This window comes from Lacerta agilis, chromosome 4 (assembly GCF_009819535.1).
Source record: "Lacerta agilis isolate rLacAgi1 chromosome 4, rLacAgi1.pri, whole genome shotgun sequence".
NCBI lineage: Eukaryota > Metazoa > Chordata > Lepidosauria > Squamata > Lacertidae > Lacerta > Lacerta agilis.
In genome coordinates, this window is record NC_046315.1 from 59427299 (window position 1) to 59454556 (window position 27258).

General features: G+C 38.6%; 1 protein-coding gene and 1 long non-coding RNA gene across 2 annotated transcripts in view; one reads left to right on the forward strand and one right to left on the reverse strand.

Moving 5' to 3' along the window:
- Positions 1-750: 750 nt before the first annotated feature.
- IL1RAPL1 (interleukin 1 receptor accessory protein like 1) overlaps positions 751-27258 on the reverse strand; it is a 672251-nt gene continuing 645743 nt past the window's right edge. Inside the window, 3 exon segments of the mRNA XM_033147221.1 lie at positions 751-2616; positions 5887-6057; positions 17188-17331. Coding sequence (XP_033003112.1) covers positions 1898-2616; positions 5887-6057; positions 17188-17331 — 1034 coding nt within the window. The 3' untranslated portion in view covers positions 751-1897.
- Positions 14246-17940, forward strand: LOC117045803. The gene is made up of 2 exons (XR_004426469.1): positions 14246-14357; positions 17807-17940. It is a non-coding gene; the product is annotated as an uncharacterized LOC117045803 (long non-coding RNA).

Below are 27258 nucleotides of genomic sequence, written 5' to 3' on the forward strand. Positions count from 1 at the left end.
AGATTGTTTCACCACATTGCATCTTATCCAAACCAAACGATAACTTGGCAGTCAAACAAAACACACACTATCTATTATAGCAGCCGTTACTGGTCAGCTCTTCAGGAAACTCCCCCCATCTGCGGTGAATTCAGTAGTTTCAAATAGTCATTTCCAGCAGTTAAATTGTTGCATTTTGAGTGCAAGACAAACAAAAAGGTCACATTCTGTTCTGGTGTAAGTTAACCAGCATTAGAAGTGTGCTCCCAAAAGGCTAGTGCCATATGAAAAGCAATCCTACTGTTCCTCCCTCCCATGGTTCATATGTGAAATGTGACTATTGCATCAGTATGTGTAAATATGAAGATTAATACTGGCTGTGTTAACATTCAGTGAATGAGGAGTTAATTGGCTCCGTTAATGTCTATGACAAAAACTCCTTGAATTCTATGGGGTTTATGCAGATAATGTTTCCCAGAGCCATGTTCCATGCTCCTCCTTTAACTTTTTAAAGATGAAATCATACATTTAAAATAAAACTAGTTTATTTTATTCAATAACATTAATTGTTTCCAACATTTCTGGGTCTGATTTAAATATTACTCTTTTATAAAATATTGATGTTTGTTGGTATTTACTTTTTGCAACCTCCTGAGATCTTCTTTAAACAACCTTGGAATTAAAAAAAAACACCTTCTAAATTATTACTACAAGCTTCTTTTTTTTAAAAAAAGATAATAATGAATAATAAAGAATTCTAAATTCTGGATGTATCAGCAAAAAGAAAAGGCAATGACCGAACTTTAATATACACGGGGACTCCAAATCGGCTGCAAAAGAATTTTCTCATACTTCTTAAAAGACAACTTTTTCATAATACAATGTGACAAACCATATTAGATATTGTCCTTCTGCTTTCCTTTGGTTTGGAAGCCATCACCGTAAATCTCTGCGGGGTTTAGTGCACTTCAGTGCCTATTGCCATACTTGCCTGATGAATGTAAATAATCTCATTTGAAGAATTTAAAGCAAGAAAGAAATCCACTGGTCCCAACCAAAATCGGAGTGGGGGAGGGAGTCACAAACACATCCAACACTTTCTCAGGAACTGAATGAATTAGAGTTGGCATGTTATTATCTTTATATAAAAGGAATACAACCAACTCATTAAATAAAGCATAACACCCTATTTTTCTTTCTACATACTCCATAGTGGTTATTGTGAACCAAGTGATACAGACTGGGTTGTGTATTTTTATTTTGTTTTGTTTTGTTCCACAACTATTAACTATGTGAAATGTTAAGACATTTAGACCACCTGTAATTTCACTCTGTGTGGTGCTGTAAAAAAGGCGAGGGTAAGGGGGTAAAGTGTAGCAGTGGGATAATGAATGAAGATAGGGCTATGAGTCATTAGTGGGGTCTTCCTAAGAACAAATGTCCCCCTCCCCACACACGCACACACGCACACTGGTGAATTGCTGCAAGCATGGCCGCTGGGAATCAGGCTAGGCGGGCCAACAAATGGATAGTGCTTCTGGATTCAACATAACTTTGCCCAAGCATTCCCAATAAATGTTTTAAAAAATAACACTCAAACTATACTAATGAAGCAAAAAGGTTTTCCTATCTATACAGCAGTCTCTTCATTTTTTCTCTTTTTTTAAAAAATGTAAATATACAAATCCCAATGACATATAAAACAAAGTCAAAATGTGAATGGCAGGAGACATGGGTAAAACAGGAAGACTGATGCTACAAAGAAATTTGCAAAAACATATGTACAAGACCCTGTTTTTCCTCATATTTCATAGATTGTAATGCATGTTTAACAGCAGCAGTCGAGGATGTAGTTCCAGGCACCAGACTGCAGACTTAGCTTCTACACAAGGGGGGCGAGTTCCCCCTTGCATTTATGTCACCAAATGACACTTGATATACTGGTTTCCCGTGGTAGGAGTGGCAGTATTGCACTGTTTGTGTGAGCCTCGTCAGGATTCTGTTCCCTGTTAGTTTTTGTCTGTGGCCTCTGCCCATTAATAAGTGTCATAGGGATGTTGCAGTAGGTATGCTGGTTACCTATTGAGGTAAGAGGCAGGGTGCCAGTAGGAGGTACGTCGTATTCATAGCTTCGATAATAGTGTTTCTGGCGCATCTGGGAATGATACGTGTTATGAAAGGTGGAGCGCAGATCAGGATGGGCCGTGGCAAGAGCCGTGGAGGTAGCAGCAGCCATGGAAATTGCTGAGACCGTCTGCAGTTCCCCAAAGGGGCCCTGCTCACTGACATCTAAAACCTGCTCGTGTGTGATGGGTTCTATCCTCTTAAAAGGCATTTCGTACTGTAAACGTTTCCAAAATTTGGAATTCAACTTGTTGCATTTTGGTCCGTGCCATTTAATAACAGTTAGGAGTTTGATGGTATGTTTCAGGGCCTCAACCTCCTGGTAGTTCATTATTCCCCGAAGTTCACTGCACTCAATCAGTATCACTTTAATTTCTCCCGTAACTAGCATGTTCCGAAGCCTTGTTTCCAGTTCAAAGATACTCCAGCCTCTTCTTACTACGTAGTTTGGAGTCATGACAATGATCAGTCGCTTGCTTTGGTCTACACATCTTGCCACGTCCTCTATGTATGCTGTAAAGCAAGAGAGGCTCAAGGTCAGGCAAAAATTATACCAGAGCTTCAGATTGCTTAAAAACAAACTCCTTTTTATTTATGCATTTCGCAAACATTCAGTGCAGATTTACAAATAACCATTTGGTTAGTCATGTGTGGTAAATAAGAATTTCCCCCAAGTGAGTTCCCATTCTTCATTCTAGGAACCAAGAGAGGAATACCCCTGTTGCAGAGTGCAACTTGGCTTGTACGAAGAAAGAGGAACCTTCATACTTCCTAGTGTTTTTCTAGTGCTGAGCTGTTGATCTTCCTTAAGTGTTAGACAGATAATATTAGGGTTGCTGACCACACCGCCTACTCACCTTCCTTTTCTCTGTGCTTCCCTCATGAAAGCAGATATACATGACACTTCCTTCACTTGAGATGCAAATGCAAGCATGGCTCAGAGCATCTCCACCTTAGCTAGATAAAACTACTACTACTACTACTACTACTACTACTACTACTATTTTACTTTTAATAAAACTTACAGGGGAAGAAAAGAACTAGAATATTTCCTTTCAAAAATGCATTTCCAATAATAATTTCTTTCTTACTTTCCTAAACCTGGAGTCTCAGTGTAATTGTGTCCAGGGAAAGTGTGCTTCTCAAACTGGGTTTCTGTATTCAGTTCATTTTCTGCTGCACATTCAACTCAAATACTAACATTTGTTTCACTTAGAAACAGACTCCTTTCTTTAAAAAGGGAAGAAATTCTAATAACAAGTTTGTGGAGATATCTTGTTCCTAGTAAGGCTGAAAAGGATAAAGTTTGTTCTGCAGCTGGGACATCCAAGTTTGGATACTTCTTATAAATGAGAAGGAGAAAGACTTGGCCCCATCCTCCACAATGCAGGTCAGTGTCATGAAGGCTTTCTGCAAGGTAACAATGTATTCCATTATGTCTAATACAGTCATACCTTGGGTTGCGTTCGCTGTGGGTTACACGATTTCGGGTTGTGCTCCACGCCGAACCTGGAAGTACTGGAATGGGTTACTTCCGGGTTTCAGCATGTGCACATGTGCAAAAGCGCCGAATCGCGCCGCACACATGCGCAGATACGGCACTTCAGGTTGCAGACTTTTCATGTTGCAAACGGGCCTCCAGAACGGATCCTGTTCGCAACCAGAGTTACCACTGTAATGTGGCTCCTTTCCTGTTCCCTGGAGAAGGAATAGAGCTCATGGATTTTTGGTAGCAATCCAACAGAGCATTGGATGGTGGGAGACAAGGGGTGGTAATCTGCCAAATCAGAATGGAGGACATGGATAGGGTTGACACATCCCACTAGATGTGACAGGCAAGGTCCAGCCAAATTTTCTGCTTCCTCTCCAGAGGTAGGAGCATGCCCATGCAAGCTTCTCTGAGGGCTGGGGCAGGAGCCTTGTTAGAATAAAGTTATGAACTCAAATGAAAAAGCAGCCATTCCTTGGTAGGGTCCCCCAGCCAGTTTAGCACTCCTAAGCCCCAAGCAAGTGTACCTGGCTGTTCCCTTCTTTGCACGGGCCTCAGTAGGAGCTATCCCACTCACCAGACTAACCCTATCTGTAGGATGTGAAGGAGGTGGTCTGTATAAAGTCTTCTGCCTATTTAGTGTGCATTTTCCAGCTTTTTCTAAACCCTTTGCCTCTATTTGTGTTGGCTGAGTGTGTTTCCTCTGCTCCCTGTTCTCCTTTTGATTCCTGCTGTGAAGCGTTAGTTTTCTACATCATTCATTGTTTTCCCTCCTCCTTCCTCTTCACATTTTTGATGATCCATCATGGAACAATCCCACTGAAGAAGATAGCAGTAGTTACCCAGACCTCATGGCTGATTGTGAAGGTCTATGCACCCATTCAGCTGCATGCCATTGTGGTTTTCCAATGGTTGGAAAGTGGTGATGTGTTACAGTGGAGCAGGGGAAGCCTTCCCTGAGTATGTTTATTGCTCTGCTATATCCCTATCCAAGAAATGTCCTCCATCCTGATCTGCCAAAACATGCTAACTTGTAATGCCATGAATTCCTATCTTCCGATTAGGATGGAGGGTATTCTGCCCACCTCTCCTTCTTCTGCACTGTTTGGTGGGTGTAGTAGGCTTAGGGCATCTGTGCCCACCCAGATATGTTAGAGCTTTCTATCACCCTCTTTCCTTGGGAACAGGAACTTGTTACTTCAATGTGTTATCCTGTTTGAGAATGGTCAGTGTGCCTGTTGAAGGTTTTGTTTCAGGTCTCTTGTGGGCATCAGTGACTATCACAGGAACTCCCTGGCGGCGGTGGGTGATCCCCCCTAAAAAAAGTTCAACAAGGAAAAAAGCCCTTCCTATTTCCAATAATGGACTAATAAGTGCCATGTTAGCCTGCTATACTGTGTGTGTGTGTGTGTGTGTGTGTGTGTGTGAACAACTGGGTGCTATTATGCTCCATGGGGATTCCTCTGTCCATGGTCACTGCACTCATGATAGGATTGGGCTGAGTGCCAGATGTTCTACAAATTTTGGTTGAGTTGAACCCCTTCCATTGTCCCATTTGCAGAAGGCAAAGTTGAAAGAGTTTCAGCCGTATTTAGGGGAAAGGGTCAAAATCCACCAGAAATTACTAGCGATGTTCTGGTGGCTCATAGGCACCATTTTGTTTGACAAGAAGTCTCTTAAGTCAGAACAGGAATGTTGTCCTTACTCTGATTTTATTAGGAATAATACTATATTATCTGAAGCCAGGGTGAGGAAGATAATTCCAGCCCTCACCTGGGGGACTTTGAGGTGGTGGTGATAATGGTGATGATTGCAGCTGTGAGGAGGAGAAGCACTGTGAAACAGGTGCGTTGAAAAAAAAGGTGATATGAGAGGCATTTTCAGGGCACTTCTGAACAGTTTACAGACAACTTTCAGCCTGGTCTTTTTGTTAAATGATATTTTTCACAATATGTTGCGACTTTGAATAATTTTATTTTGTATCCTCAATTTTTGGATACATTATACATATCAAGTTCCTGGAACACTGATATTGGGTTTTGCGTGATTTATCAGTGTGTAATGGACATTCAGTTTCTTCTTTCTTTTAGCTAAAGAGAATCCATTGAATGTAATATTTGTAACTGGTAGTATTACCGCTAAACTTTACTACAGTTTTTCACGAGACAGCATTGAAACAATACTGCAATAAATATATATCTTAAAAAATAAATGTGTGTGTGTGTAAAGGTACTGGTATACAAACAAACAAACAAACATGTATGTATGCATGCACACACAGAATTGAAACTTACTTCCAGTTGGAATCAAATCTCTATCAGGAATGAACAATTTGTACCCATAATGCTTTTCGAGCATATCTGGTAGGATCTCAAGAGCAAATCTTTCTTCTTCCCCCGTTTCCTGATTCCACTGGTCAGGATCCATTTTGGTGTATGACAGGTATGCATCATAATCTTTGTTATCTGCAGTTTTAAAGGGAAGGGGAATAGGGACAGAAGAAAGATAGAAGACAGACTTGTTATTTCCCCCTTTCCCAAGAGACATAGCCTGATCTGAAATCTTCTGCCCTGTCACCAGTGTTGCCATTTTCTCCCTGCTTCTGTACTTCACTATCTGGCTATTTTTGCTTCATTCTGTGTCTAGCCAAGTGTATTCTGCTCCTTTTTCTTGGTGTTAGGAATTTTTTGTTTCTGAGGCAGAATATTTGTTTGTGAGACAGACAATCACCTTCTTGGAGGGGTGGCTTTAACACTAGGGACAAATTCCCCTTTAGACAAACTAGGAAATTTTAGAGAATAGAAGAAGAGCTTCACTCATTTTCATCATGAGAAACAACCACCTGCATTTAAGCAGAATTTTCTGTTTAAAAGCTGATCCCTCAGGGTTCCCAATTGCTTTTTAAATTTTCACTAGTTTAAAATGTTACCACTCCCTGAAATCACCCTGTCCATTTCAAGCTGGAAGCTGTCACCTGAACTTTCGGCTTGTTCACACACCATAGGTTTAAAGCACATGGCTTCTGGAGCTGTAGTGTGTTAAGGGTGCTGGGAATTGTATCTGTGAGTTCCTTTTGAGGAAGTTGTGTGCTTTCTATATTCCTAACATGTATGGTGTGTACACAGTTGTGTGACTGGATCACAGCTCATGTTTTCATTTACTGAAAACGTATGAAGGACGGATGTGCACATAGTGGAAGTTCAAAACTAATCACATACAGTATTAATTTGTTCTTTAGCATGCTATAAGCAGAAAAAGAGGCAGATTTCTGGATTCCGAGAACACTTTTTTTTGGGGGGGGGGATTGTTTCAATATTATATGCTCTACTGTTCAAATCATTGTCAGATTCAAAATTAGTATCTTCATTAGGATTTCAGTATTCAGATATAAAGTTTCAAAATTTGCTTTTAGAGGGAGCTCTTTATAGCCAGCATGGCCTGATTTCACATCTCTCTTGCATGCAGCATAAGTGTATGCCTTTCTCCCACATGAACAAATACCTGCATGTGGGACTACTGTCAGTGGGAATAGGGATGGTGGCAGGGAACTCATGTAATACAGCAAATAGGGGAAGGGGAAGGAGACTGGGTCATCCCTTTGCTAATAAATTAAACTGAATTTCTATGGCTTAACTTGCCCATTTTAAGAAATATCATAAATCATGCATAATTGGAATTGTTGGAAAAACTGAAATTATAAATGCAAAGTTTTGCAAATAATGTGAGAAGAATTTGTTTGAGAAGTAACAGATCAGCCCCCCCCCCACTTCTAACATTCATTTGAAAACAAATCTGGTGGATGCTAGTATGTATGCGTAAAAAGATACTGCAATGAAAGCCATCCTCTTTATTTCTGTTTCAATGAACCCAGTTCATTGCATTAAGGTGTGCTTTTGTTTTGAATATAATATTATTTCTTTTCCAATGGGAAATAAATGTACTCTTTTCAATATGCATTCTGTTTGCTTACTTGTAAGATTGAATGAAAGAAGCCACCATTAATTTTCATTAAGGGGTCAATAATGCCAAGTGCTCTGGAACTAATTCAGTGGAATAAGAGGTCACATTTTGATGTTTGTTGTGAAGAAAGTAGGGAGAAATCAATGGTGGGAGTAATGAAATGTTAACATCCATCTAACTCTCTAGACAGCATTATGCACAGGCTATAGAGAATATCAATTGCTTGTAAAAAGGTCTGATTGAATATCCTACTCTGTACCATAAGTAATGCTAGCGATTCAATGCTGAATTCAGCTATTTGCTAACATCCCCCCCCTCCACTTTACTCCTTTTTACCTTTCAGGCACAGCTGTAAAAACAACAGCGTGCCAACTTAAGGCAGTGCTGATGTCTGGCTATATGCAAAACGAAGCATGGACCCTTTGCAGATATGATCTCTGTATGTGGAGTAAAGTGAAAAGGTCTCCTGTCTCTGACATTGCATGTCTTGCTGCACTTCCCTGCCCCCACAATATTCACATGTAACTGCAGAAATCTGCAAAGGGGAAACCCACAATTACAAATCCCACATGTAGATGTCCCCATTGCAAATATGTGAGTGTTAGGGGCAGGGTGGGCAGGATTAATGAGACTGCGGTAGGAAGCCAGGAGCTATAATCACAGTTACCCTTCCATGTGTTTAGTTCTAAGAAGATAAGAATCTGCTGGATCAAACCAGGGGCCCATCCTGTCTACCATTGTGTTCTCACAGTAGCAACCACATGTCAATGGGATGTCAGTAAGCAGCTATGAGTGCAACAGTATAAATCCTGTGTGATTCTCTATGTGATTCCCAGTGACTTGGATTCAGAGGCATACTGTCTTATGTAGTGGAAGTAGCCATTTAAGTAGCCCCCTTGTTTAATTACAGAAATTGGTAAGAGAGCTCAACTGCCCATTCAACACTGGCAAGAACTTTGAGTACAGCTGAGAAAATGGCAAGGCCCTGATCACAAACCTGTGCTCAATCAGGAGCCGCTATCTGGATCATGTTCTGGCTGTGAAAGGTAATAGAAATAAAAATGTTCCTATTGAAACCAGTGGAAAGCCCCCTATCACTGTCCCCAGCTCCTTTCTTTCTGTTCCTAAAATATGTCTGCTATCAACTAGTTCCTCAAGACTGGGAGAATTCTGATACCATGACAACACACTCACTGATGGGCTCCTGAAAAGAAAGTCAGAAGATACAGAGACTGTTTCCTAAGTAATAATTTTATATTACAACAGTAGGAAAATGTTTACTAGTGAATGATATTATCTAGTTTTCTTTAGATAGGATAAGGAAGAAAGATATATTTCAATGAAAAGATGTGGTCATTAATGCAATTTTAATCGGACCAATGGTGCAGTGAGTTGACATGGGCCACCTTCACTTGCATATTGAAATCTGCTTCTCTGTGGTGCAATTCCAAGCTACTAGGAAACATGGGTGAATTAAGCGACTATATAAATGGGCATTTGTGCAACATTATTCTGGAACCATCTATTTCATATACAGGTTACTGAAAGTGACAATGTAGGCGAAGCTGAGCAGAAGGAAAACTGATTCATGAGTTGAATTCTGCAGTCACTATCAAAGATACCGATCAGGCTTGAGGATTATCAATCTGTGACACTCATTTAGAATTGCCACTAAAGCTCTTGTTATCTAGCACTTAATCTAGCAAATATCTACTGATTGTTATTTCACTGCTATAAGAAGATGGAATATACACATTAGCTCCAGTGCAATGAACAATTCACAGAGAAAGGCAAGTGTTGCTATAGATAATTTCAAGGCTTGCCTAGTCATTTGTCAATTTTATGATAGGTGAACAACCAGCCTGAATCAGATACTATGATTACACCCACATCCTGCTAATGATAGCTGAATCCGAACCACAATGGATGGCAAATAAAAGGAATTGTATTTTGGCCAATTTTCAGTAGTACCAAAAGCAATAGAGCCACGATAAAGTTTTGCAATTATGGACCTATGTTTGTTTGTAGAATTTTAGATTACTTACTGAAAAGTGGACTCAGTCCAAGTTCATAATGTGCAATTTAGAAGCTCTGCTGTACAATGAGCAACTCCATAAATATATTTCCAACCTGCACTTCTCGTAGGCCAAGCATATATTTTAATAAAATGTAGTGGCCTGCTTTGTTTTACTCTGACTCTAGGTTTTTTTGATGAGAGCACTCAAGATAGCACATGGCTGATTTCTGAATTTTTGCAGGCTAAAGATCAAACGGACAGAGAGTTAAGCTCTAGCAAAATCTTAGATACATTGTGAGCTTATGCCTCCTCTTTGAATAGAACTTCAGTTAATTTTCAAAAGCATGTAAAGAAGCACAGCTAAAATCTTCTATCAATGTATCTTGCAAATGAAGATGTGATTGATTTGTTGCTTGCACTTTGGCTCTAAGTATAGATTAAGTCATTTGAAAGATTTGCTTTTTGTCAGAGTAACATGCTTTAGTGATAAACATACTACCCTCTCTCCTCCTATGCGTAGGAAGAAAAACAGCACCTGCTATTGAGCACATAGAAGCTGGAATACTGAAAACATTTACCAAGCCTCCTGAACTGGCAAGGAGATTAAAGGCAAGAAACTGATTTCTGAAATCTCTGTCTTGCTTTAATAGGTATTTATTCCAAATGCGTGCCACCCCAATCTCCAAGCAGAGCAAGATTCCAGGCGTTCCAGGAGCTTCATACACTCTTAACTGGGAAGAGATCCCATTCAAGTCTTCCTGGGTTACTTTTTAGTAGACATGTATTTGATTGCACTGTTAGTTGCCTACTAAGGCTTCTCAGTACAATTCTAACAGCACAATCTATGCATGTTTACTCAGAAGTAATTAACCTCACTATATCTTATTCCCCAATAAGTGTGTTTAAGATTGCAGGCTAAATGTACTTTTAATTGAAGATTTCCATTGGCTTCCATGTGGGAGTGGCAGAAACATATATTAAGTGCACTAGGGAACAGAGCAGACTTTATTGCTTGCTGTCTTCTTATGAATTCATTATGCCTTAATGTTTAGAAGTCTCAATCACATAAATTATTAAATTCCAGCATTTCTGTGATGTTTTTAATACACACTTATTAAAAATGAATTATACAAATAGTTTGATGTTACATTAGAACCTGCAATATAATAGGGTGACATAAAATAAGCAACAAATTAAGCACAAGAAGCCCAACACACCACCATTTTCAAGTACAATAACAAAAGACCTATATCATTTATTCTTTTGCTGACTTTCAGTTGTCAACTCAGCTCTGAAATTGATATAGACACCGAATGCAATGCTATTTAATTAGTTGGACTCAAACTGAATGATCTATTATTAATGACAGACGTTTGCTTAGTTTTACTCTAAAAACTTCAGAAATACTTATTAGTTGATTAGCTTATATGAAAAACACATTCCACTATTCAACACTTAGAACAAAAATCTCTCTATGCATTGCCACAAATTCTTGGAAGTCAGCCTGAGTCTGAGAGTCAAAACTTTTGCTTTTCTCTGTTATGTGTTGAAATTTTTAATAAAGTATAAATTAAGAAAGAATAAGTCAGCCAGTTAGGAAAAAGTTAAACACTTCTGTAAGATTTAGTGTTTTGCAACAATTTAAATAACGAGATATTAAATGCTTCTTCTGTTCTGATATTTATATGTCCAATTCAAAAATTACCTACAGAATCTTTCTAAGGTATATGGAATAAGTGAATGGCAAAATTGTTTATTTTCTGCCTTTATATATCCGCACAAATAATCTATTACAAACGTAGGCTATCCCATTAAAATAAATAAATCCTGCTTATTTATTTATTTATTTGATTTAAACAATGCACCTTCCTCTAAAGGAGCCCAGGTGGGCAAAAATCTAGCAAAAGCTCAGTGTCGTAGACTGAACACAGAACAATTATTTAAATCTAAGACAAGGAAAGACTAGGCAGAAGGTCCAAGAACCTTCAGTCAAAGCATCCCAGATAGCAGAGTGGGAAAGGACATACGCTATAGATCTTAGAGGCTGCCACTCAACAAAGGGTATACAGGGATAGATGACCTGACAATCTGACTCAGCACATCCAGCGTGAAACAATATGCACCTATGAGTCTTACCAGGAAAAAACAACAGTGTTACGATTATTCAAATTCAAGAAAGTTGAATATGTTGTTTTTTACTTGGTGGAGTAATAATCTGTCTTGATAACTACAGAGGGTAACTGTGGGGCACTCTGGTAAAGTTTCAGGGCAGTCAGTTAATGGAAATACAGAATCAAGTCGTTTGTGATGTTTAAGAAATCAAAATTAATGAGGTGAAAATTCAGTGTCTACAAACTTATCTCTTTATGCACAACAAAGGAGTTGTAAAATAATAAATTGTCTAACGGGAAATAAATGTAGGTTAAAAGGAAAAGCTGAATAGGCAATACTGTGCTTTAATAAGACTTCTGACAAAATGTTAGTTTTCAGCTTCTTTGTTGGGTGCGTGTATATTAGGTAAAGGTACCCCTGACTGTTAGGTCCAGTTGCGGACGACTCTGGGGTTGCACGCTCATCTCACTCTATAGGCTGAAGGAGCTGGCGTTTGTCCACAGACAGCTTCCAGGTCATGTGGCCAGCATGACTAAGCCACTTTTGGCAAACTAGAGCAGCGCACGGAAACGCCGTTTACCTTCCCACTGGAGTGGTGCCTATTCATCTACTTGCACTTTGATGTGCATTTCGACATAGCATATATATTAGTAAGTCATAAAAGGCAGGCATTAGGAATAAGTCAGAAGCAGAGGTTTTTCTATTCCTGAAAAACCTACAAAACAGAGACATTGCAACAACGGCACAGAAGGATGAAATGCAGATATTAAATGAACTCAGTAACTTATATCAACAAAATTAATAAATGAGTGCAATAATTATTGGTGGCATAATACATTTTTGTTAATGATTATGTGTTTTTTTTTAGCCCTGCCCTATTAGGTTTAACATGAAAAGTTAAAGTGTTAATGAGCAAATCCAGTTTTTAAATGCATTTCAGATAATAAAAGCACCAGAAAAGAAACCTATATATGTAATAGTGATAGTTATAGATTGGAGAAAGATCCAGCTGGCAGAGCATTTGCTAATGGGGTTTCATCTTGAGCAAGAAGAGTAGCACTTTGGTCCATATGAAATTCATTTTGAAGTGTTGAAAACAGCTGACGCAGGGAAAAGCCATATTGCAGTGATTTTAAGAATAGACCAGATAATCTTATCTATAGCTAATGTTACTATTCCAAACATTGATTTTTTTTTCTTTATTGGTTTTTCCCCACAGACGTCAATAGATTCTTCTTCTTTAATTATTGGTGATGTTATAATTTTGTATTAGATCCTTTTCATGACAGAAATGCTTCATTTAATACTGATATTGTGTGGTCTCAAAACGAAGAGTGAGATCCAATGTCATGAAAGCAGATGCAATGGATTATTATTATTTATATTTTTATACTCCACCCACTCTGAGCTGCTTCCAGCAAAATATAAAAAAATAACAAAATGTCAGTCATTAAAAGCTTCCCTGAACAGGACTACTTTCAGAGAGGAATTCCTCATCCTATCTTCTCCCTGCAGCATCCATCTACTCCAACCCTCTGAAGCAGCTTTTGGGGTTTGGGGGAGCTGTAGAGGGGAAGGAAGCATGTCCTATTTGTGTAAGGAGATGCCTGTTGCACAAATAGGACACCACAGTTGGATATCACCCTAAATGACACAGATCCCAATGGCTGTAAATTTGTTTGTTAGAGTTCTAAAACTGCACAGATCTGTTAGGTGTGTGAAGAGAATGCTATTTGAGCTACTTGCATTATATTAAAAGCAATACAGAAACAGAAGCTTTGCAGACAGTCTAGTTAACAGGAACCATTGTCCAAAGAAGTTCCATGAAGAACTATGTAAGGAAGACAATTCCGCTTAGCCACTTTTGTTGAGGTGTTGTTGTTGCGGGCCTGCAGGGCTCCTGGCTAGCAGGAGTCTTCTGGCAAGGGGGGAGCCAGTTGGTCCTCTGAGCTGTCCAGGAGGTTGGATTCTATGCCTGCCTGGTGAATTGGCCTATTGCAAGCAGGCTCGGGGGCAGCCTCTTCCTGGGACGTGGGGCCAACAGGCCAGTAGGCTTCACTTGGGTCCGCTCTTCGGTTATTTAAAGCTGCCTGCCCCTGCTCCCTCATGCAGTTTCCTTGTTAGATCTAATCCTAATAAGCTTCAATAGCTCTTTCAGAATATTAATATAAATGAGTTGCAAATGAGGATCAGATCATGTGATTATCATGACATCTGTTGTGTCATTCAATCAATGCCAGTAGCGAAAGCCCCAGAACTAGATGGTTTCTGATAGAATGGTATACGAGTATATACAAGTATATTTATTTCCCATTTTACAATATAAATATTTTTTATGTCTCTAACAATGTATGAAGCTAATCTTTAAAATTTATTTGATCCAGGAAGAAACAGACACAATATTGTTTTAACATATACACAAAACCACCAGCAAAGGCCATATAAAGATCTGAAGTTGTACCACTAATATGTGGATGATACCTAACTCTTTCTCTTCTTGCCATCATATCTCAGGGAAGCTGTGGAGAGACTGAACCATGGCCCGAGGGCTGCAATGGGGGCTAACCAAATTTAATTTAATCTTGGTTGTAGGATTTTGTCCCAAGGCAAATCATGCATATTCAGAGAGATATGGGCATTGGACAAGTCAGATACAGCAGCCATGGATTGTTACAGGTCAGGTTTGATGGCTCAGACTCAGGGGTGGACCTTGGTAATACAGCACCCTGTGCGAGGCTAAAATTTGCTCCCCCCCCCCCAAGCAGTCATGCCGCCTTCCCAAAGCCCGGTAAGCAAGGGGCCAGGCTTTGGGAAGGAGGCTGAGGGCTCTGCCAGTGTCTTAGAGCCCTTCTGTCTCTTTCCCAAACCTGAGAAAGTTGTGTGAGGTCTCAAGGCTTTGGGAAGGAGTGATGTAAGGTGGTTCTGGAATTAAGGAAGAAATAGGCATAATTCCTTCTCCCCTTCACTGCCAGTTGGAGCTCTCTGCTAGGAGCTCGAAGTGTTCTTTAGATGAAAGGAGCGTTTCCACCCACAATTTGTTTGACAGAATTGTTACAACATTAACATTTTTTCTGCATACTTGATTAAGATTCAACTAAGCCCCTATGTTCAATGTTAATCATGAATAGTAGAACTTGCATATATCTTCAATTTAGCAAATGCCTGGCATATTGTGTATTTTTGCTAGTGCTAGTACCTTCAAAATCAACATAATTTAGACATTACTGGAGTGAAAATTATAGCAAAGAGATCTAAAGTGTGATTAGATGCTGTTTGTACTTTATTGATTTTTTTCCTAATCCATTTTCCTCAATTTCTAAACTGTTAGATCTAATAAATGAATGTTAACCTCTATCAAGAGTCTTAATAAATTGGAACAAGTCCGTAATCAAGCCTAACAACCATAAGGAGAACGAACCTGTCCTACAAGGTTGACTGTTCCAGGTGAATATTAATTTTTTTTAAGTACCTAAGGTTAATCATAACTGTCAGTTTGTCAAGAATAATCACTGCTAAATTGAATTCTGTGCTAAAAGAAAATCAATCATATTTAAGCCAATGTCAAATAACAAAACAAAACAACAACGACAATAGTTGGTAGTAGTAGTAGTAGTTTTCACTTTGGATCCAGATAAAAATATTAACAATTGCCATTTTTATTTCACATATTTATATCTTATGATGTATATCTCTAATAAGCTGAAATACTACAGTTTTGAAATGTACCACATATTTGTGGGGTATTTCAGGAAAGTTGGAAATTGCTTATAGTAAACTGCAGAATATATGTATATGGTTAACCTTGAGTGTGGGGCAGCTAATATCATTAACATCTCAATAGTAGTGGTCCATGAGCAGCAATACCTCCCTTCCAGAAGCAGTAGTAAGGGCAATGCAGTGGCAAGGTTGGGAAAGCTCTGGTCTGGTACCAATAGTGTCCCATAGGTTTACACGCACCAGTGGGGCAGCAATACTGCCAACTTGCAGCACCCTCAACCCTTGCATCCTCCTTGTCCCACCCCATCCCCATGCATGCATGGGAGTGCTCCCGTTTCTTCACATGCTGTTGTTAAATTTAAGCATCTTATGGGGAACAATACACAAGTGTTTATAGAGTGGGGAAATAGTTTATTCTTACCGGCTAGTGAATAATTGTACAATGTTTTCTCTTGTTATCTCTTGTTGAATAAATCATTACTATGTACTTAATAATGTTGAAAGAATGGACTGATCAGAGCATATGTACTTTGAATGCACGATGAGAAAATTCTTCTGCAGACACCAATTGCAGAAAATACATTTACACTATTTCCTACCTAATGTTTTAACACCAGAGGCTTCTATCAAGTCCTCTGGATGCTACAAATTTCAGAATCTGTTAACCAGAAAGTGTTGAAAAAACGACCTCTCTATGTCACTGAAGTAAGCCTAGAAAATAACTGCTGGTTCAACAATTAGGTTGAAGATCTGTTACAATGTCATCCCCAGAAAGTAGAATTAAACTGATCTAGATTTAGACGGATCTGTTTAAGATACACTCCAATGAGACTTTGACAGAAGTACACATGTGTGGTTTAAAGCGTTTCTTAAATTTCTTGACCTGATATGCAATGGTACTGTTGTAGAATAGTAACATTTTAGTAACCCACCCCCCCGTATTTTAATATAGCACTTACATTGTAATTTGAAACATTCATAGTTGAATGTAAGCCCCACTGAAAAAGAGGACACATACAGAAATATTCCTGGTCAGGAACAGGTCAGATTCCTGGTCAAACAACAGTGCTGAATTACATATGCATAGGCATATTTTCTTCTGACTATGGCCCCCTCTAGACATCCTTTTTATTGAGCATTCCTGATTAATTGTGTTCTTTGGTTCTATCAAGGTGGTCATACGTGATCCTGCTTTCAAGACTACTTGCTCCTGCAAAAGTTTTGGAATCGTCTTACTGCTTCATTTCTAGTCAGAGCATATCCTGTAATTTTCTGCTGAAATTCTGTAACTGCTCATACTGCAAATTTTCTGGGGGATTTCTTCTTCTCCCACCTTTGTTGCATCATAGTCATTCTGGACAGCAATCAGGTAGCAGTAGCATTGGGGAAACATTACAGAACAACTAATAATAAATCTACCACTAATACATTATTAGTAAATAATATGGTAAATATTGGTAAATAATATGTTGCAGATTACACCTGCAATAAAACATCAGTCTGGAGAGGCTCAAAGACTTGTCTGCATCATTTACACATCCTGCTTCCCTCAGTTGTTCCCTTTAGCATGTTTTACTCTAATTGTTTTATAGGCTTACCCATTATATACGAAGGATTGTAATCAGCGAGTCTCCTTTTCGCTGTTCTTTGGTGATCTTGTGCTTTGACTGCGTTCTTCCTTTTTGTTGCCTTTATTTTAACTTTGTTTCAAATTGAAATTCCATGGGTTTTTAAATATATATATATATATATATATATAAAGGGTATATGGAGAGGCTTGCTTGCTTACCTCCATCTAGTTCTTCAGCACCAAAATGATTCCTGTAGAATAGCATAATCTCAATCTTGTAGCATTTGTAGATAGTCACTAAACAAACAAGTAGCAGCAGAATAGCACCAAGCCCGCCAGCAAGCTCAACTGTATACATCAGCTCTGCAAAGAATTATAAAACTTAATAACCACCACATTCTGAACTAAAGGCAGCCATTTATTATGTTGTGGGGGCAGAAAATGATGTCAACAGTTCAAAAATACATGATATTTAGATATTCTGTCTGTAGAAAGAGCATGTGTTTTACTAGTTTGTTGTCACAGGTATAACACCATTTTTTACAGGGAGCAACAACTATGGTTATCTTTTTGTTGTACACAACAATTGTGTGATATGCACAGCTATTTACATATGCGGTCGCATTGCTCAAGTAGTTTTTGTCAGTCATGTAGGATTAAACTAAATATATACTTTTTTCAAAATTTAAATATGTGAAGACAAATTATTTCATGTCTTCCAGTTTCTCATGGATCGGTTATGTTTTAATATCTCTGACACCATTCCCTGTTGATATGCAATTCATCTTCCCTTCTCATCTCTCCATAAACAGGTTTGGCTTTTTTCTTTCTCCCTTAGATGTTGCAAATCACCCCAATTTGTCATTTCTGACATTCAGAGCTAGAACGTGACCACTTTCTTGTGTTATATTGTACCACCGGAGATTGCATGATGGATTGAGATCACTGTCATGTAGGTTAGTTTTCAAGGATTAAAAAAACACACACCACACAACTCAATACAAATGTAATCATGTCTGTCAACAGTAATCTCCTTGGTAATATCATTTATCGGATAATAACTGCAAGTGTTAAAGTCATCATTGCCCATTGCCCTCACAATTACCAAGCAGTTGCATAAGAGTGACCATACTATTATTATTATTGCTGCTGCTGTTAAGACAGGAAATGAGAGGTGGTAAAATGAAGAGAAACATTTCTAAATGTCATAAGGCTGTTGTATTGTTTCACAAGCTGTATTGAAATTAGAGATGAAGAATAGTTGGTCATTCTAAAAATAAAATAAAATTGAAACACATTATTGCTTGTAATATTTCTATCATTCAGCCTAGAAAAATGGCTGTGACTCAACATAAAAAAAGTTTTAAAATACTGCTTGACAGATAAAAGGGAAAATAGAATGCAGAATTAAAGGACTGTGTTGTGTATGCACTACAGATTAGTGATTTTTGAAAAACGAAACAAAACAAAACCCTATCTCCTGCTTCTCCCTCAAGGAGCTTAAGGTGCCCTGCATGGTATGCTCCGTATTTCATCCTCACAACAACCCCATGAGGAAAGCAACTGTGAAGCTAAGTACTTACCCACAATATATCGGGCTGCAACATTCTGTTATACATATCTAGGGCCTGACCTGGAAGTTCATAGCGTGACCATGAATAAGTGAAGTGAGCCCGAGTTCCATTATCAGAGGGTATGTGTACCTACTATTATACCCAGTGATGGCATGATGACTATTCACTATTTATCAGTTAGGTTTAAAACAAAACAAAACAAAACAAAACTCAAGAGTCTGTATCACCAAGAGTACACTAGTCCATGAAAACGTATTATATTATAAATGTGGTAGTCTTTAAGGTGTCATAAGACTCCTTGTTGTTTATGATAGAACCAACTGACACAACTGCGTCTTGGAAATTTTTGACAGGAAATTTTATCCCATTGTCATGTGTGGTATATTGTTGTGGTTTTTGTTCAGTATTTGCTGCTATAACAATTCAATATCATATATTTCAATTATAGAAATACTAAAGCTAGAGGGGGAAAAACATAAGCAATAATAGTTCTTTCCACTGCCTAGGAATGTTTATGCTTTTATTACTGAGATGCATGCAACTGCTATAAAAGCCTCAGTGTTCTCTAGAAGACAATAAAATGTAATTAAATATTATTTTTGTTTTTTGTTTTTGTTTTTTAAAAAGGATTTATTTAACATACCATTCTCTTAAGAATGGTAATGTAACCTCCTTTATATTCTACAGTTTTAAGATCAGGAGTGTTGGTTCCACATATTTGGAATATTTCTTATCTATAGGGAAAAGATGTTTGTTTTCCTCAAATAAATAAACCCACAACAGTTTCATTAGAATAGTAATAAAATGGCTTAGAAAATAAATGGAAATGGAAATTGTACAGCACTGGCTTACTACATTGCTGTTTATCTTTTTCTGTCACATGTGATGCAGCTGTTCAGTGGTAACCAGAAGATGGGGATTTAATGTGCCAGGTTGCTAGGTGCAAAATATACCATTTATATGCCTGCTGTAATGATGATGCATTAAGGCAAGGGAAAAATATTAGTATAGACAAACTAGACTAGAATTATTACAAGATCAAACAGGAAAAAAATCATGAAGTTTTTTTAAAAAAACAATTATTGTGTATATTACTGAATGCTTATGCTACTGAAAACAAAATCGAAAATTCTTTCTAGTAGCACCTTAGAGACCAACTGAGTTTGTTCCTGGTATGAGCTTTCGTGTGCATGCACACTTCTTCAGATACACTGAAACAGAAGTCACCAGATCCTTAAATATAGTGGGGGAGTGGGGAGGGGTATTACTCAGAAGGGTGGTGGGAATGGGTGATAGGCTGATAAGTGTGGAAAACCTGTTGACGACTCTAAACGGCTGCAATAAGTCTTGCAGGGAAAGGCAAGGGGTGAGATGGCTAAAGATGGCTTTGTTATGTATAATGAGATAAGAATCCAACACCGCTACCCACCTGTAACTATGCTACTGAAGACATCTCATTTGGGACCATAGGAGTCTCATTTGAAGAACACTTTCCTGCACTTTTAACGGTTAGAACTATGAAACCCCCACATCATATATTTGCTTCAGTTCTGATGAAAGTACACTTAGGTCCCACTGAAATCAACAGGATGTAAGTTTGCTTTATTTTACTCTAGATAATCCCTCCACTTCTCACACATTGCTTGCCAAGCCAGAATCAATCTGGAGAAACAGAGAGTATCCTCTATTGACCTTACTAATTGCACCAAATGCTTTTCATTCCAGAAGCAATGTAGCATCCCATACTTCTACATTACTTGTAGAATGTAATTACTTGTAGTATGGCATGTGTCCAACACAAAATCCACTTGTGGTACATGTATCCAATCCAAAACAGTCCCATGACTCTCACCTCCCCAAAATATTTGGAACTTACAGTACAGTTGGAAGGCTGTGGTCACATGACTTTACAAAATGTAAGCCAGAGTAGCTTGACATATCCAGTATTGTCAATGAACTCTTGGTCTTAGGCTACAGTTTGCCTCATCCTTATTGTTACAGGGCTGCTACATTTTGCGTTACAGTTATACCTTGGAAGTTGAACAGAAGCCATTCTGGAAGTCCGTTCGACTTCCAAAACATTTGAAAACCAAATCACGGCTTCTGATTGGCTGCAGGAAGCTCTTGCAGCCAATCGGAAGCCATGGAAGCCCCATTGGACATTTGGGTTCCAAAAGAACATTCGCAAACCAGAACAATCACTTCCGGGTTTGCAGCGTTCAGCAGCCAAAACATCAGAGTTCCAGGGCATTCAGGATCCAAGGTACGACTGTATTGTTACAGGGCTGCAGCAGCTGCAAGTATTATACTTTATTTGAATATATATATATATATATAATAATTTCCCACTTCAAGGGGAAGGAGGGGAAAAAGAAACAAAGAAGTGCACACCATTTCATATCTGTTTAGACTTTGTGTTATGACATTAAATTACAGCCCTTGCCCTGTTTAAGGACTGAGAGAGCGCTGAAAACTGCAGTGGAAAATTACCAGGCATTTCCTTGGGGAAATGGCATTCTGTTAAACACAACAAATGAATGAGTGCCGAAGAGTTACATTTGAGGGCAAAGCAATCATTAGTTACAGGCAATTAACAATAGTCTTGCAGTAGCACAAGCCTGGATCTACTCTAATGGAAAAGTCCATTGATTGCTTTTCAGTTGTAGATTTTTTAAAGAAATAAATTGCTTCAATTTGAAACAAGATTTGCTACAAGCATTCTGACCAATTGCTACACTTGTTTTCTTATCAAGATAGTTTGACCACAGAACCCAGTGAAAGAAGCAGCTAATTAAAATAAAGTACCGCTATTCTCTAGACATATTGAATGATATCATGGGTAATAAATGCATTCATTTTACACTAATCCTACCGTAATTATCAGATGTACTTCTGGGATATCTTTGATCTGCACCTGGTTTTAATTTTTGATAAACTTCTCAGCAGTGTCACAGAGGTAATTTACTTATCATTAACTCCACTTGCACAGAGAAGTAAACAAATGGAAGAGTGCTCTCAGAAGCTTCCACCCACTACTTGATTGAGTTTTTGAGAGTCTTTATATCCCCTACTTATCACATGCAAAGATGCTTTTGTATTAAACACTAGACTGCAAAAATATGACTAAAGATCCCACGTATGTAATTATCAGTCTTCCCTCACACACACCAGTTAAAATTGTGTCTATTTTTCAGATACAGGTAGGTAGCCGTGTTGGTCTGCCATAGTCAAAACAAAATAATAATAATAAAAATTCCTTCCAGTAGCACCTTAAGAGTTGGTCTCCAAGCTGCTACTGGAAGGAATTTTTTAATTTTTTTAAATTTTGTTTTCACTATGGCAGACCAACACAGCTACCTACCTGTAACTGGAACTATGGAAGGCACCACATTGAGCCGCATGAAATGGAAGTCCATCAACCTCACCAAGAAACTTGCACATGTACAGACCGACATCTTCTTTCTGACTAAATGCAAGAACCTGGGCATTATAGCTAAGGGTCTTAGAATTAAGAACCCTCTACAATCCACTTATCCTACTGAATATGCAAGGAAACTATGCCACTCTCACTCCAAAACTTAGTTGGTCTCTAAGGTGCTACTGGAAGATTTTTTAAAAAATTTTAATTTTGTTTTGTCTATTTTTCAGAGTTACCCTGCTCCCTAAACTACAGTTCCCTACAGCCGTTGGGACCATTTGCATAAAAAGGTAAAGGTACCCTTGACCATTAGGTCCAGTCGCAGATACTCTGGGGTTGCGGCGCTCATCTTGCTCTATAGGCCGAGGGAGCTGGCGTTTGTCCGCAGACAGCTTCCGGGTCATGTGGCCAGCATGACTAAGCCGCTTCTGGTGAACCAGAGTAGCGCACAGAAATGCCGTTTACCTTCCTGCCGGAGCAGTACCTATTTATCTACTTGCATTTTGACGTGCTTTCGAACTGCTATGTTGGCAGGAACTGGGACCGAGCAACGGGAGCTCACCCCATTGTGGGGATTCAAACTGATGACCTTCCGATCGGCAAGCCCTAGGCTCTGTGGTTTATACCACAGCACCACCCGTGGCCCTCTATCTAAATAGTGATTGGATTAAAAACAGAGAAACACATTTTTTATCTTTTCAGGCGGTTTGCTCAGCCTTTGCCTTCCTTCATTAAACATGCAAATTTTGACATGAAAGTGGAAACCCAGTTCTAGCAATCTAGAAACTCGTCTCAGTTCTAGTCATGAGTATTTTGAACATAGTGATGGTGAGAAGAACAAGCATGGGAGTTGATCTCAAGAAAATAACAATACTACAAAGCCTGAGGGCCTTCAGCCAAGCACTACTTTATATTGCCCTGCAGCCTCTCCATGATTGCCTCACTGTTTCAGGAGCTGCAGTGCTGAATGGTGGTTGGCTGTCCTGATGAGCTGCTATAGGGACAGTCTCAAATCCCAACCTCTAAATGGTCTGCTGAGAACACCAGTCACCAACTAAATTCAAATTACAAGAAATGTTATTCTGACTAAATAGCAGGAAGAATTTTCTAAGTAGGAGCTGTTTGATGGTGGAATGGATTCCCTTGGATGGGGGTGGACTCGCCTTCCATGGAGGTTTTGAAGCAGAGCATTGGCCATCTGTTATGGATGCTTTAGTCGGGATTCCTGCACTGCAGGGGGTTCGACTTGACGACACTTGGGGTCTTCCAACTCTACAATTCTATGACTCTATGAATGTGTTTTCTATCAATTCTCATCTGGAAAATGGAGTAGAATTATCTCAATTAACCAGCATTAACTATGAATAATTTGCAAAATGAATTTGTTTTTCTAAAAATACAACAACACATGGTATTGTGTATAAACCACTTTGAGGTCGTTTTCTACAATCAAGTAGTATATACATTTTGTGAAATAAATAAGGCTTTGTAGTCTAAAGTTTTAAGGCAGTAGACTGTTGTTTCTATTACTATATTCTAATTGCTCATAACATTAGGAACAATTAATAGATGTTGACGCATAAAGTATGTTACTACCACATATGTGTTTGTACCACCTTTAGAAAAATCACCCATTTTGCAGAATTGTGCTCTGTTGTAGTGAAAAGATCTGGAATTTCTTAGATCTGTAGTTGCTGCTATAAAACAGCTGCTACTATAAAACAGTTGCTGCTTTTTGTCCACTCAAGCCCTATTCCTCACAATCACTTTGTGAAATATAAGGCATAATTGATTCCTAATGACTGAAGGAGCTCATGAGATCAGCAGCTTAAGCTGGCTGTAGCTCTGCACTTGCAAAACAGTCTGGTATTTTCATTCTAGTTATAGTTTTGCCAGTGATTTTATCAGTAGCAAAAGCACTAAGGCCTATTCACTGGTTGAACTGCAAGTTCACAGAGCTGGAACCTGCTAGCCTTATCCCCAGCAAGCGCCAGCCACCACCCACATATTCAGAGAAGATCTGAAGAAGGAAGGTGCATCATCATATGAATTCAAACACCTGAACAGGGCATCAAGACCACAGTATATTTTGCAGGTAAAATTTACTGTCCTTATAAAACAAGTATGCTGAATAATGAGAACCCCCCAGTTATTGGTCTGAAGTATAAACTGAAAAAACATAGGGAGGAATTCAACATCAAGTTATGGTGAACATTCTATCGGGTCAAACATTTTGGCATGACAAAATAATTTCCCACTGGCTGTCCTGACCTCACAAGTCAGTTTTGGGTGGTGCATTGTTTGTGCATGGAAGAGGGAGGGCTTCCACTGAAGGAAACCATTAGTTGAATCCCACCCATAGCCTTGGTTCATAGATTTAGTAGTTTCATGTGATTTCACCCCTTCCCTCAAAGAAGTGGGAGGTTGCGTGAATCATGTTTCTCTGTGTTTGGATGTTCAAATGCAGCATTCAGTTCACACTCGAATTATCTCAAAATGGAGACAGGAATACACGTGCACATTTCATACACCATGATACTTCAGTATTGCCTGAGCTTCATGTATGAACCAAGGCTTAGTAAGTATGGGCAAAGCTATCTGTGGGAGGCAGTAGAAGACAGGAGTGCCTGGCATGCTCTTGTCCATGGGGTCACAAAGAGTCAGACATGACTAAATGACTAAACAACAACAAATCTTCATGGTCCCAACAGTTATTTCCCTTAACCATTGCCTTTTAAAAAATGGGGGAAATATCTTATCTGGAATCTAAGGGAGCATTACAGCCAAGCAATTTAAGCTGAAAAATTAAACAGGAGTTTAACAAGCCTAGGAAAGTCTATTGTGAAGAACATTTGAATAAATTATTATTATTATTATTACTATTACTATTGTCATTACAATTGTCCAATCACACAGTAAATGATTGACCATTCTTTTTCTACCATGGTAAGGAGAAATTTCCTTCCTGAGATATTGGTGTGCTCTTTTATACTCTTGAAAGCAAGTTACAGCACAATCGTATACACAAGTTACTTGGGCATAAGCCCTTTTGAACACAGTGGGTCTTTTTGAGTACACATGTATAAGTTTGTGCTGTCATGCAACAACAGAATTAAATACACTTTCTTAGGAAAGGAGTGAATGAGTGAAGTAAATTTCTACAAGTGCTAACATAGGAAAACAATACAGTAGATTTCCGGGAGGGCTGCAATAAAGTGACAGGTGAAAGTTATAAGTCTCTTCCCAATAAGGTACATATTCTTAATGTCCCAGATCCTATAGCTACACCTCTCTTGAGGGAGCTCTAAATAGAGCAGGAGCATTCTATTCACTTTGAAGACTATTTCTATGGTTTTCTAGACTTCTTCAGGAATAGAAATATCCTGGAATGCTGAAATGTTAGTTCCTAATGCCTCAAGTGCCCCTGTTTCCATTTGCCTGCTCCTTGCAGAAGTAGATTTTAGTGTGTGAAGGAGGGGAGATAAGGAATTTTAGCTGTTTCTGATCAGATCCGTAACATGTGATGGAATGGCTGTGAATGTCTTAGGGAAGGCAATAATAGCAGGTAAAGAAAGTAGGAAAAGGTGTGAGGAAAAAAGAACTTGAAATGCGTGAGAAGGTGGAAGGTGTCAGCAGAGAAGAAAAAGGCAATAGGGAAGCAGTTTGTGATAAAAAGAATTGTGAAATAAAGTGAGACAAGCAAATGGCAACACAGAGAAAGGATGCAGAAAGTGCAAGGAAGAGGCAAAAAGAAGGAAGAAAACAAGTGTCCATTGCTTAGCAGGATTTGCCGCTTGAAGGGAAAGAAATCTGCTTGCTCTGAATGCACCAGAGAGCTCCTTGAAGAGGGTACCTGAACAGGATACTAAGCTACATCTGTCTGTCTGTCTCTTTTACACACACACACACACACACACACACACACACACACACCAGCTGAGTGGTTGGCAGAGGAGAAACCCAAGTTATCTTTTGCAAGCAAAAGCAGCAAAGAAATAAATAAAAATCCTTTATGTGACACAAACTGAATATAGGTTCACTTAATAGCCTTGCCGTATTACTAAGCTTAGTTTGAAGATAAGAATAAAACCATTTATTTTATTTAACAAAATGTATATAGTCTGTTCTTGGTATGAGCTTTCGTGTGCATGCACACTTCTTCAGATACCAAGAACAAAGCTCATACCAAGAACAAACTTAGTTGGTCTCTAAGGTGCTACTGGAAGGAATTTTTTATTTTGTTTTGACTACGGCAGACCAACACAGCTACCTACCTGTGACTGTATATAGCCTGTTTGATTACAAAATCTCTAAGAGGTTTTGATAGATTCTGGAGTAAGAATCTTCATCTGTATCTGAATCACTGTTGGACCAAAGCTGAGGAGGAGTGGGGGAACACTATCCAGAAATTCACCCAAAAAATAATAAACTGAAACAGATCCACAGGGACACAATTTCTGGTGATCCATTAAAGTTTGGACATATGGGACCATTAAGACTAATTGACACTAAGTTGTTTGTTTCTAGTTTTACAAATGCCACAGTGAGCTTTAGAACATCCATTATATATTGCTATTAGTCTTCAACCTCATATCTGGATTTTTACCAAAGCAGCAGGTTTTTTAAATATATATATAGAGGTTTAGACAAAAGAAACAGCTTTCAGGTACTGGATAGCCTGGGCAAAATATTACAACTTCATAGTGTCACGAGAGGGTTGCTTAATGGATTAGCTAAGATGTTCTTATAAGAGCATTTTATATAAAAATGAACCAGTGTACTATGAAAAGTAGAAGATACATAGGAGCCTACTGTTGAACTATGGACATAAATTCAGAAGGTCCACTCAGTATAGTGTGACTTATTCCATTGCCAAAAGTATACTATTTAACAGATGACTGTGGTGTTTTCCTAAAATTATATCTATATAAATAGACAAGTATGCATAGATAGATAAGCATAATTACTCCAGAAAAAGGGCAGTTAGTGGCTGCACTTCCAGGTGTCTAGAAAGAGGCCTGGGAGCATATAACTTGTTTGGCTAGACCTATACTTAAAAACTGAAACCTTATTATAAAAAATGTGGTCCTGTTGTTGAGCAACTTAGGTGATGGAAAGAACAAAATGGTGGAAGGAGATGATGGATGCCAAGAAACTCATTTGCTACAAAGAAACAGAAAGCAGCAGCATATTTGTTCAGCTGGCATCAAATCATGGTAAAATATTGGGATAGTGTTAGAAGAAGCTTTTATTAAGGATCTGGATGGAAAAAGGTTTGATGGAAGAACATGAATGATG